The sequence below is a fragment of the Chelonoidis abingdonii genome, chromosome 19, assembly GCF_003597395.2.
Source record: "Chelonoidis abingdonii isolate Lonesome George chromosome 19, CheloAbing_2.0, whole genome shotgun sequence".
In the NCBI taxonomy this organism is placed as follows: domain Eukaryota; kingdom Metazoa; phylum Chordata; order Testudines; family Testudinidae; genus Chelonoidis; species Chelonoidis abingdonii.
In genome coordinates, this window is record NC_133787.1 from 3317400 (window position 1) to 3330064 (window position 12665).

Consider the following 12665-nt stretch of genomic DNA (forward strand, 5'->3'; position numbering starts at 1 on the left):
ATCCAAACCTCCTGCCTGCACTCCCATGCTTTTTCTTTGAGTCCTACTAGCAGAGGCTGGGAATGGTGTAGCTCCTCCGCCTCCAAAGCACTGTGCCTGCAACTACACCCAGTGGGAGAGGCTGGCAGTGAAGGCTAAATGCAACATTCCTATTATGTTCTAGTGAGAGTAGAGGCAGGTGTTTATCGAGAGCCCCTAACAGCCACCACTCGTTCACCCATTGAGCTCATAAAGATGGCTACATATATGTAAGGTTGTTTAGCAACTCCTGGACAAGGCTGGAGCTAGGGGTCGGGCCTCCAAGACAATACTCTTCTGACATTGTCTATATTCTAACTTCCTTTTGCATTAATACTAAATAACTCCATCCACCCAAGTTCGTTAGAAGCCCTTATTCATCCTAGTGAAGTCAACAGAATTGCTTGGGTGCGTAAAGGTCTTTAGGATGGGGCCACTGAAGCTGAGTCTTTCCAGTGTCTTCAGTGGGAGTTGCATTGGGCCCTTAAATTTCCATAGTTGAGTGGAGCAAGCATAGACTTGAAGGTTTCTGTCTCTCTTCTTATCAGTTCAAGGGCAGCTGCAGTTGGTACTGGCTTCTAGGACCCAGCGTATCACAAGTTGACTTTGTGTTCTGAGCCATCACCTGAATCACTGGCTAGATCTTGAACCTTAGAGGGTCTGAGGTACAGTGCTGGCTAATTCTCTTCTGTGGTGTTTCCTGAAAGGAACTTCTGCCTACTGCTGCTAGTGGATGAAGGAACTACTGTTGGAATATTTTTGAGGAATAACTGTTAGTCATTTGACAGTCTCCTCGCTTTTGTTTAGAGACCTTGTATCTAATCAGCAGCCCTTTTCCCTCTCTGTCTTCCTGACCAGATGAATTTGATGCCTATATTATCGTGTCCTTCGTAAATGCCACACTGGTGCTGTCTATCGGAGAGACTGTAGAGGAAGTGACTGACTCTGGATTCCTGGGTACCACCCCCACTTTGTCCTGTTCCTTGCTGGGGGATGATGCTTTGGTACAGGTAAGGTTACCCTCAGACATCCTGTCCACCTGTATCTGCCATTCTCCACTTGGTGCAGGGCCATGGCTTCTTTGCTGCTCCTGATGTCCATGCTGAAAAGGCTCTGCCAGAAGTTCCACAAGCTTGGCCAGTGTGGGCTTCTGGGAACATGACCCTGTTATCCAGGCTTCTCTCCTTGCTCGCCAGTAAGGTTGGACTTACTGGAATCTGTTGTCCCCACTTCCTCCTGAGCTGGTTAAAATTCAGGAGTGACAGGCTCCCAGTCCTGTCCCCACAGAGGTTTTCAGAGGGTCCCTGCCATGAGCCCACTGGAGAGTAGTCTCCAGCTTGTAGGTTGTTTTGTTGTACAAGTCTGTGTATTATATAGTCAATAGGTCAAGAATTGCCTAAAATGGTCTCTGGTACTGGTCACTGTCAGAAGCCACTGGAGCTCCTGTGTCAGAAAAACAAGGGATCTGGGTCCCATAATGGGTGGATAAGTTGTATTTTATTTCTGTTTTATTTTTATGCCTTAGGTTTATCCAGATGGCATCCGGCACATCCGAGCAGACAAAAGAGTTAATGAATGGAAGACGCCAGGAAAGAAGACCATCGTAAAGTGTGCTGTGAACCAGAGACAAGTGGTGATAGCACTGACTGGAGGAGAATTAGTCTACTTTGAGATGGACCCAGTACGTGGATTTAAAACTGCAGAGAGCTTTGACGTAGGGACCAGAAGCTGGGTTACAGCCTCACTGAGGATGGAACCTCTGATGTCCTCAGAGTAGGATTCAGTAGGGAAGTGACCTTTAAGACGGGGGCCTGGGCGGGACCCTATAAAGCCCGTAGAATGTCATTGGATGAGATAATACAATTGGACAAATCTTCAAAGGCTTGTTTTGGATGGAGCAACCCAACCTCCCAAGTCCGGAGCTCAGGCTGGAAATTATGTGCTTTCTCTTAGTTCTGTCATGTGTTCTGGTGCTTCCAATGTTACGTTAACTAAATTTGAAATCCAGAGCCTTGACTTGAGCAATGGTTGAAGGTTGAGGTGGGTAGTTGTGTCTGACCCACTTTGCCCATCCCCTAGTTGATAATCCCTTTGTGCCTTGCTTCTCAGTCAGGACAGCTGAATGAATACACGGAGAGGAAGGAGATGTCTGCCGATGTGGTGTGCATGAGCCTGGCCAACGTCCCTCCTGGGGAGCAGCGTTCCCGCTTCCTTGCCGTCGGGTTGGTGGACAACACTGTCAGAATTATTTCCCTTGACCCTTCGGTGAGCACATCCTGAGATTTTGCTTTTTCCTTTGTGCTTGTTCTTTGCTCTTTGCAACTGGTCTGAAGTCTTCAGACACTTTCGCGTTAGAGCTTTTGTAGAGTCTTAAGACCAGAAAGGACCATTGTGATCATCTAGTCTGGCCTCATGTAGTACACAGGCCAGATAACTTTCCCAAAATATTTCCAGAGCAGATGTTTTAGAAGAACATCCAACTTTGTTTGCTTCCTGTGCTGCCATGTCCTTATTACATGAATGCTAACACATGTCTGTTTGCCCTTACTGGGAAGTACACCTCCCAGCTGCACTGCTGTTTCCCACCCTACCTATGAGGGCAAAACTTGTGGCGTGCTTTTAGGGAAGACTCCTTACTTTGGGCCTGATTCTCAGGCCACTCCACCGAAAGAGCTGCTGTTGAATCTAGTGAGAGCAGCTACAGAATGGAGCTCAGGGTTGGATGTGCAGCCTGTGAACGCTCTTTCTGTGAGTTCCAGAATTCCTGGAGAGTTTGATGGTCCAATACAAACCAGAATTTTTAGCCAGTGGTGGGGAATGAGCAAAATTAAGTGCGTTTTGTCCCTCTGATGAATCCGGACTGAGTGCAGTCTTTGATTTTGAACCCTTGGCAGACTCCCCCATCACAGCTACCCCTTGATGTCCACAGTCAGTAGAGTCTAAAGCAGGGGTGGCCAACCTGTGGCTCTGGAGCCACATGCGGCTCTTCAGAAGTTAATATGCAGCTCCTTGTATAGGCACTGTCTCGGGGCTGGAGCTGTAGGTGCCAACTTTCCAATGTGCCGGGGGGGGAACGGGGTGCTCACTGCTCAACCCCTGGCTCTGCCACAGGCCCTTCCCCCACTCCACCCCTTCCCATCCCCTCTAAGCCTACCATGCCCCCCCCCCCACACCTCCCAAGCATCCTGCATGCCACAAAACAGCTGATCAGGAGGTTGGGGGGGGAGGCGCTCATTGGCAGGGCTGCCAGTGGGTGGGAGGCGCTGGGAACGGGGGAGCTGATGGGGGGCCTGCTGATGTATTACTGTGGCTCTTTGTTGGTGTACATTGGTAAATTCTGGCTCCTTCTCAGGCTCAGGTTGGCCACCACTGGTCTAAAGGCATAGCAGGCTACACCCTGCCTCTATCATGAACTGTCTCAGTTTCCAGTAGGTACAGACTTTGGTTTCTTAAGCATGGTTGCTGATGGTCCCCTTACAAACTTCTACTCATCCATTTACCTGAGGCAAAGAAAGCATTTTTTAATGGATAATAAAAATAGGCTTGGTGTGCATCACCCTTTTCATGGTAAATATTAGAGCTGTCAGTTGCAGTTAACTCCTGAGATTAACTCAAAAAGATTAATAGCGATTAATTGCAGTTTTAATTGCACTGCACTGCTAAACAGAATACCAACTGAAATTGTTTAAATGTTTTCGGGTGTTTTTTCTATATTTTCAAATATATTGATTTCAATTACAACACAGAATATAAAGTGTATTTTATATTATTTTTTATTACAATTATTTACACTGTAAAAGTGAAAAACAAAAGGAAGTGTTTTTCAGTTCACCTCATACAACTACTATAGTGTGATCTCTTTATCATGAAAGTGCAACTTACCAATGTAGATTTTTTTTTGTTACATAACTGCACTCAAACACAAAACAATGTAAAACTTTAGAGCCTACAAGTCCACTCAGTCTTACTTCTTGTTCAGCCAATCGCTAAGACAAACAAGTTTGTTTACCATTTGCAATAGATAATGCTGCCTACTTCTTATTTACAGTGTCACCTGAACATGAGAACAGGCGTTCACATGGCAGTTTTGTAGCAGGCATTGCAAGGTATTTACATGCCAGATATGCTAAACATTCATATGCCCCTTCATGCTTCAACCATCATTCCAGAGGACATGCTTCCATGCTGATGACGCTTGTTAAAAAAAATCACCCATTAATGAAATTTGTGAATGAACTCCTTGGGGGAGAATTGTGTATCTGCAGCTCTGTGTTACCTACATTCTGCCATATATTTAATTTAATGAAAGTCTCAGATGATGGCCCAGCACATATTCTTTTCAAGAACACTTTTACTGCAGATTTGACAAAATACAAAGAAGGTATCAATGTGAGATTTCTCATGATAGCTACAACACACAACTCAAGGTTTTAAGAATCTGAAGTGCCTTCCAAAATCTGAGAGGGACGAGATGTGGAGCTTGCTTTCAGAAGTCTTAAAAGAGCAACACTGTGATGCGGAAACTACAGAATGGGAACCACCACCACCAAAAAAAAAATAAAAAATCAACCTTCTGCAAGTGGCATCTGACTCAGATGATGAAAATGAACGTGCATTGGTCCACACTGCTTTGGATCGTTGTCGAACAGAACCCATCATCAGCATGGAAGCATGTGCTTTGGAATGGTAGTTGACCGATGAAGGGACATACGAATATTTAGTGCATCTGGCACGTAAGTATCTTGCGACCAAGCTACAACAGTGCCATGTGAACGCCTGTTCTCACTTTCAGGTAACGTAAACAGGAAGGGGGCAGCAGTATCTCCCGTAAATGTAAAGAAACTGTTTGTCTGAACCATAGGCTGAACAAGAAATAGGAATGAGTGAACTTGTAGGTGCTAAAGTTTTACATTGTTTTGTTTTTGAATACAGTTATTTTTGTATATAATTCTACATTGGTAAGTTGAACTTTCATGACAGAGATTTCACTACAGTACCTGTATGAGATAATTGAAAAATATTGGTTCTTTTTTTTTACAGTGCAATATTTGTAATCAAAACTAAATATGAAGTGAGCACTGTACACTTTGTATTGTGTGATAATTTAAATCCATATATTTGAAAATGTAGAAAACATCAAAAAACATATAAATAAATGATATTCTATTATTGTTTAACAGCACTATTAATCGTGATAAATTTTTTTAATCGCTTGACAGCCCTAGTAAATATTAGACCCAAAGGTTTTGTGCCTGAACTGGCTGCTAACTTTTTCTGACACTTCTGACTGCTTACGTTAGGCCACCAGCCTCTAGCTAGAGTGCCCAGCAGTTAAGTTCAGGACCACTAGCCATTGTGCCAGGCTGCTCATCATTTGGGGAAAGCCAGGAGGTGAGGCAGATGGATCCAAAACTCTTGTGCACTAGGAAGCCATAAATAATTCTCTTAGGGTTTCCTATGTGAATTGAACACTGTTCTTTACAAATTTTGAAGGGTGACCTTTAGGCTCCTTAGATGGAAAGCTGGATCTCTTTCGGTAATTGCATATTAGTGTCCCTTTCTGTCTCTTTACAGGATTGCTTACAACCCTTGAGTATGCAGGCCCTCCCTGCACAGCCAGAATCACTGTGTATCGTGGAGATGGGTGGGGCAGAAAAACAGGATGAGCTGGGCGAGAGGGGCTCCATTGGCTTCCTGTACTTAAACATTGGATTACAGGTGAGGCGTACTTGCCTGGTTCCTACTTGCCCTTCTGAGAGACATTCAACCTGAAAGACTTTATTAAATGCTTATTATGTTGTCCACTGCAGCAGCATGAGACTTTCCATGTGGACATCCCTGTCAGGATAGAACTGTCTTCTGAGTTATGCAGTGAATTCCCCTTTGTATATGGGCCTGTCTGGAATTCCCCATTTGCTCGAGCTGTTAAGCAGATCCCCATATGTAGTTAGATTTTAGGTGAATATCCTCACTGATGAAAAGAAAGCAAATCCTATGAGACATTGCCCAGCGCTAATCATGCATTTTTGTGTTTTGGCTCCCTTTTGAAAAGAGGATGATTATAAAGAAACTATTCTCTCCATGAACTGTTTTTGGGCATCTGTGCAGAGAGCCCCTTGAGGGCGGCAGAGCCTGGGTGCAGCATGCATGTGACCCCAGGGTCTGCTCCAGTAATCTCCCTGGTGTCCAGTCTTTTGCAAGAGCAGTGTTAGGTGATCCTGTGATAGAAATTTTGTTTTGGTTAGTCCTATGTGGGGTAAAAATAACGGGGCTCTTCCAAATCATCTAGCCCAGGATCTTTACTTGAGCATCTTGTTTGTTGCCAGACTGTAAACTCTTTGATCATTGGGGAGGAGGGTTTGGGTGAGAGGAAGTGTAAGACACTGCTTGGAATCTGGGGTCAGTGACCAGTTCTACCATAGACTTTCCTTGTGAGGGAGAGCTATGGAGAGGGATAGCTCAGTGGTTTGAGCATTGGCCTGCTAAACCCAGGGTTGTGAGTTCAATCCTTGAGGGGGCCATTTAGGGAATCAGCATAAAAAAACTGTCTGGGGATTTGTCCTGCTTTGAGCAGGGGTTGGACTAGATACCTCCTGAGTTCCCTTCCAACCCTGATATTGTGTGATTCTATGACTTAGGGAAAGTTGCTTTGTGCCTCAGTTCTTAAAAAAGAAAGAGAGAAAAAAAGACTAATTAGTTAAAAACTGCATCTTCTCTCATTAAGTATAACTGCCTCAGCCAGTATTCTGTGTCTGTGATCATGAGCCAAGTGAGTTTTCTCTCTCGCCTAAATAAAAGAATGGTGTGCTGCTGCGAACTGTCCTGGATCCAGTCACTGGAGATCTTTCTGATACCAGAACCAGGTACCTTGGCTCACGCCCCGTGAAACTCTTCAGGGTCCGAATGCAAGGCCAAGAGGCGGTAAGTAAAGCAAGATGTCAAGGTGTAGTGTCAATATTTGTCACTGTGCAAGTGGGCCAGCTTCCCTCATTGGTGGGAAGGGTGGAGAACAAACCTCTGCTCCACAACAGGACCAGCTTCCTGTAAAGGAGGAAGAGCTGGGTGGCTTCATTCTGGAGCTGCTTGGGACATAGCTCATGCTACATAACCACCCTGGTTCACGTCAGTCTTGCCTTGTTTCTTAAGATATGATGCACTGCAATGCTTGTCTGACTCCTTTTCCATCTACTACCCTCTGTGCTGTGACTGTGCTGACTTGCAGGCCACTCCTCTGCTGTATTTGTAGAAGCTCTAAGCAGATTCTGTTAGGCACTTTCAGTGTCTCTTAGCTGACCTCTCCTGCACGTGTAGGAAGGCTGAAAGCTCTGCATGAGCATCCACACAGTCTCTGGCTGCCTGATGTGTAGTGGCATTTATTTTGCTTTGGCTCAAAGCAGATTATGGTCTCCTCCTGTCTGTTAAGAGGGCTGGAGGTATTTAGCCAGGGGCTAGTCAGCTGCCTAGTCGTCTGTGGCTGAAGCAAAATATTTGCTGGATTTGGAGTTGAGGATCCAGTCCTTTAAAATCGTATTTGCAGCCCTTCTGTTGTGGCACTGGGGAAAGCACCCATCCCTGGGTTCACCCGTTTTTGGCTCACACCTCATGGGTTGAGAAGTGCTGGGTGGCCAGCGTAGGGGACTGGGTGAGGGGAGTCTGGATTCTGCTCTACGTTGTGGTACATTGGGTAAGTCTCATCTTGCGGTACACAGTCCCCTCATTTGTAAAATGGAAGCCATTTGTTTGCTTTCTGCATGCCGCTTAGCTCCGTTTATGTTTCTAATCAGTGTCACTTTTCATGCACTAGCAGAATACTACAATGTTCAGGCTGCAACATGACAGGGAATGTTTGTTTTTCAAAGGAAGTAGGTTTCTTTAAACAAAGTTGTTTAAAAAGAAAAGCCATGTAAGCATTTCTGTTGATACTGGCTTTTGTAGAGAAAATTGAATTTTCCAAAACTTAGTTTGGGACCCGGTTGCCATGACACCATTCCTATAATCAGTGACGTCTGAACCATGAGTTTGCTCCCTTGGAAGTTGCTCCTTAGAGGGGGAGTGGTTTTGAAGTCAGTCTCTGGGCAGAGTGAAATTCTGCCCACAGTGATTGATTAGATTTTCCAGTGACTAAGAGTGGAAGTACTGGAATGTGCACACTGTTTAATGCTGCTGGGAGTTAACTTGCCTCTCAAGTCCAGATTGGTGAATTTACTGTCTCTCTTCCTTCCCCAGGTGCTGGCCATGTCCAGTCGTTCATGGCTGAGTTATTCTTATCAGTCCCGCTTTCATCTAACCCCCCTGTCCTATGAGACTCTAGAGTTTGCATCTGGCTTTGCTTCCGAGCAGTGTCCAGAGGGCATTGTTGCTATCTCCACAAACACACTGAGGTAAGGTTAATGAAACTGTCATGCTTCTGAACCAGGGGTGCTGGTAGCTCTCAGGAGGGAGGAGAGGGCTGTAGAGACGTTGCAGTTTATTGGGGTCTCCTGGTATGATGCCTGGATAAAGAAAGTTTTTAAACATCACCTGCCTCTCCCTGAAACCACTCTTTCACTGCAGACATATTTGTTCATGTTCAACATCTGTCAGTTTTGCACCAGGCTAATTTATAGTGTTTGGCAGAATTTGCAGTAAATATCCCAACTCACTGGGCTCAAAAGATCTTTGAACTTTGTCCCTCACTGGGAGATGGTCAGGCATATTTGAGCACAACCCGGTTGGATGCACAGCTGGTTCAAAGATTTCACCACCCTGTCATTTTTCATCTGTTTCTACCAGTGGATCTGCTGGTCGGCCTACAAAAGGCGTTCTGCAGTATACACAGCAGCCCCATTTAGGGTTTCAAGCCATGACTAGAAACAAGTTTTGCTCCAGATGTTCTGTTTTATTAAATTGTCTAAATGTTGTTAATTCTTCTCCTACCAAGATTAGTAATCCAGGGCAGGGTTGCTCCTGTTTGTAATAGCTGGGATAGTTTCCAACTTTGGAACTAGCTTACCAATTCATTTTCTTATTAATATATTTTAAAATTCATCATAACAGTGTCTGTCAGCTGATAGCAAGATGCAGACTCCAGCACTAGGCTCATAAAATGCAACTTGTAGTTAATTTGTAAAAGTAGAATTCTTTATGGTGATTGGTGCTTCTGACCTTGAGTTTTTAGGTCATTGAATAAAATGGGGGTAGTTTAAGTGTATTTTGTTCAGTAACAGTCTGACCTTGTTTAAGCTAATAGCCACACTCCCAATGGAGAAGTTTTGGGGGCAGGAGTATGGAGGAATAGAAAAAGGAGATAACAGCTTCCTTTTTTTCTAGAAGAATCAAGTAGTGCTACCAAGTAACATTGTCTATAATCCTGTTCCTTTCTCCATACCTACCATATTCAGTTACGGTTTCTCTGTTCAGATTAGATTGTAAGCTCATCAGGGCAGGACATAAGAATACTTAAGTCTGAAAGCACCTTTTATGCTTAAAGTGGCTCTATGTTAAGGTGAGGTGGAAGATAATCATATTGGGACAATTATAATGATCAGTTTTATTTACAGAGCAATATTTTGCTAGCAAGGCTGAGTTCTTGTGCAGGTTTCAAAACGTTTGTTCTTAGTGTCCAGCTTGGTCACCTCAAGGTTTTAGAATTGTATGCGGTTCTCAAGGTTGGTAGCTGTGTTAGACCAATAGGAACACAGACAGACTGAGCAATTGGTTTATTTGGACATGCACAAGAATGCACAGCGGAAATGTTTACAGGAACTTGTCCCCTGCATACAACAAGCACTGTGCTTGTATTCCAGCAAGTTGCAGCTGAGAGGCACTATTTGCAGTGGTTCTGATTCTCATGCCTCTAAATGAGGGGACATTACAACACCACTGAGAAATAGGATGCACAGTCGTTGAGTGGGAAAGTACTGATAAACTGGGAATAAGGGCATTTAAATGCATCCGGCTGAGTGCAGGAGGAGTGACTGAAGGGCACGTTGAGTAGCTCTCTTGGATTTCATCACTGGAAATTGCAGCGTGGGATAGCGACATTGTGAAAAGGGCCTGGTGGGGACAGCTGCCCGTTCGGTGGAATAGCCATGCTGCCCTTTGTAGCAGGGCTGCCAGAGTTTGCTTAGCAGCTTTCAGAGCACTAGGTACAACGGCTTTATTTGGTTCAGTGTTTGATTTAGGTTTGGCTCATGGTGTGGCTCATTTGTCCATTACGAAAAGGCAATGAATTAATAAATGTGAAGGCTGATCTACCCAGCAAGAGCTGTGCGTGGGCTGGCCTCCATGAGCTAGCATGGGTAACAATAGCAGTGAGCGTAGCATGGGCTTTGGAGCAGACTCGTGAGCTGAATGCCTGCTCAGGCTCTGTGCTAGCTTTGTACTACCTGCTTTGAAGCCCATGCTGTGTTGTCTTTATTGCGGCTGTTACCTGGATTCAAGCTAGCTCCAGTAGCCCGGCCCATGCACAGCTTTTGCTGTGTAGAAGTACCCACAGAATGTAGGCTAGTTGCCCTAGCAATGGGGCCCTGGAGACAAGAGTAAATATATAGTGGTATCATCAACATTTGGAGTATTTCAGGTCTGGGATCAGGCATCATAGGAGTATCGTATACGATCCCCATCTAGCTAGGAGATGACATTTCTAATATGTGCCCAAAAAAATGTCCAACCAAGTGGTCGAAAACACAACCACTGATCCACAACAATAGTGCAAAGCAGGTTTGGCTTTTTTATTTTATAGGCCTCTGTTTAGAAAATGCAAATCCACTTCTAGCTCACCACTGTGATTTTGTTCTGAGCCATTATTTGCCCTGGCCAGCGCCAAACATTTTCTCATGGAATATTTTTCCGCAGTCCCCCATTGCTTGTTCCCAAAATACCTCATTCTATATGCCATCAGAAAGGTCCATTAGTGGTCCATGAATTGCTGTGCAACTGGATTTATTTTATAGCAAAAGAAAAGTAATTCAACTACAAACAGATTTAAAAATGACTCTGGCTCTTACTAGGAGAGAGACGGAATTAAGTTTTTCTCTGTATGGGGAATTCTGTGGCTGGCCTATTTGGCTCTATGCTGTAAAATAACAGGAAAAGGAAAGTGCTTCAAGGAAAAGAGGGATCTGTAGGAAAATGGAGTGAATTGTTGCTTTGAAAATCAAAGGAATGACCGTGTTTTTTGTATTGCCTGTTCATATCTCAGCCCGGGGTGGGGGGAATAATTAGGAAAATAAGTGAAAATTCAGGAGCCCTGCTTTATGTAACTAGAAACAGGCACTTTCTTCTTGTCTGTCCTTTTTGGCTTATTAAAGCATTCAAGACTTCTTTTAAAGGAATCTTTCTGAAGGGACTCATAGTTCTTCTGGCTCCAGATGAGCTGGCATTTGAGCAGGCGAGCTGCAGAAAGACCAGTCATTCAGACACTGATCTTTTTCTTGTCTTGTGACTAAGCTGATTTTCATTGGCGAAACTTTTGGGGCCAGCTGTAGCCTCTAAAAAATATTTGGATTCAGATGCCGTATTCACAAGATTCCTCTATTCCTTTTGTCCACTTTTTTCCCTCTCATAAAATATGATTTCTTTTGCATAACCACAGCATTTGCAAAAGGCTGTTGATCACCCACCACTCATTATGTCATCTCTGGCATAGATATAGCAAGGTCTCATATATAAAACAAGGACTTGGAAGTCATAGGAGATTTGAATTCTGTGCTCAGTTCACCCACTGATGAGCCAGTCACATCCCTTCCCTGTAGTTCACTTTCCAGCCTGGCAGAGTGGGGTCATCAAACCAAATGCATGGTATTAGTATGATCACACTGCACAGTTGGCCTGGTGTCTTGGAGGCAGGAGCATTCACCTTCTTCTGAGGCATCAGATATTGGCCTCTGCCAGGAAACTGCTACCCAGTCCATTGCTGATCTCTCACGTGGCTCTGATATAGCACCCACTCTAAAAAGCAACAGCGCTATTGAGAGCTCTGTCGGTTTGTGCTCTGAAGAAAAAAGCATTGCTCTGAGGGTTGGGAAAGGGGCGATTTGCACTCTCCCATCTGGCCTGGGCTGCTGAGAGGACAGCAGCTGACCTGTACATTGATTCATAAGATTAGAGCTGAAGACTGAGCTCCATCCTTGCTGTCTCTGGGGAGTGGCGTGTGTTGGAAGTTGCTAGATGCATGTGGCCTTTCTCTGTCCATGTAGGATTTTGGCATTGGAAAAGCTGGGGGCAGTCTTCAACCAGGTTGCCTTCCCGCTGCAGTACACCCCCAGGAGGTTCGTCATTCACCCTGAGAGCAGCAACCTGATCATCATCGAGACAGACCACAATGCTTACACCGAGGCCACGAAGGCCCAGAGGAAGCAGCAGATGGCTGAGGTAATCAGGACAGCTCGTACCTGCACATGTGTCCTTCTGGAAGCCCTTACTTGAGCAGTGAGGATCCCCACCTATGTTAACCTCAGGGACTGGAATTCTTTTGCTGGGTGTGAGCACGAAGGGCGGGATGGATGGAGTGCAGTGCAGGCCTGTAGGGATGGCAGGACAGGTTGCTCAGAGTCCTGCATTGTGCTCCATGTACAGTTTGGGCTTGGGCTAGTCACTTCACCTCTTCCTCAGTCTCCATGTGTACATCGGGTGTGTACTTAATGCTCAGCAGGTGACCCTTTGAC

The 12665-nt window shown here is 44.9% G+C and overlaps 1 protein-coding gene across 2 annotated transcripts in view; it reads left to right on the forward strand.

Moving 5' to 3' along the window:
* The window catches only part of SF3B3 (splicing factor 3b subunit 3), a 46743-nt gene that overhangs the window by 20806 nt on the left and 13272 nt on the right, over positions 1 to 12665 (forward strand). For both annotated transcript variants that reach the window (XM_032795417.2, XM_032795416.2), the window contains exons 12-18: positions 877 to 1028; positions 1544 to 1699; positions 2128 to 2283; positions 5593 to 5736; positions 6817 to 6939; positions 8245 to 8399; positions 12198 to 12372. In XM_032795417.2, coding sequence (XP_032651308.1) covers positions 877 to 1028; positions 1544 to 1699; positions 2128 to 2283; positions 5593 to 5736; positions 6817 to 6939; positions 8245 to 8399; positions 12198 to 12372 — 1061 coding nt within the window. The remainder of the gene's footprint in view (positions 1 to 876; positions 1029 to 1543; positions 1700 to 2127; positions 2284 to 5592; positions 5737 to 6816; positions 6940 to 8244; positions 8400 to 12197; positions 12373 to 12665) is intronic.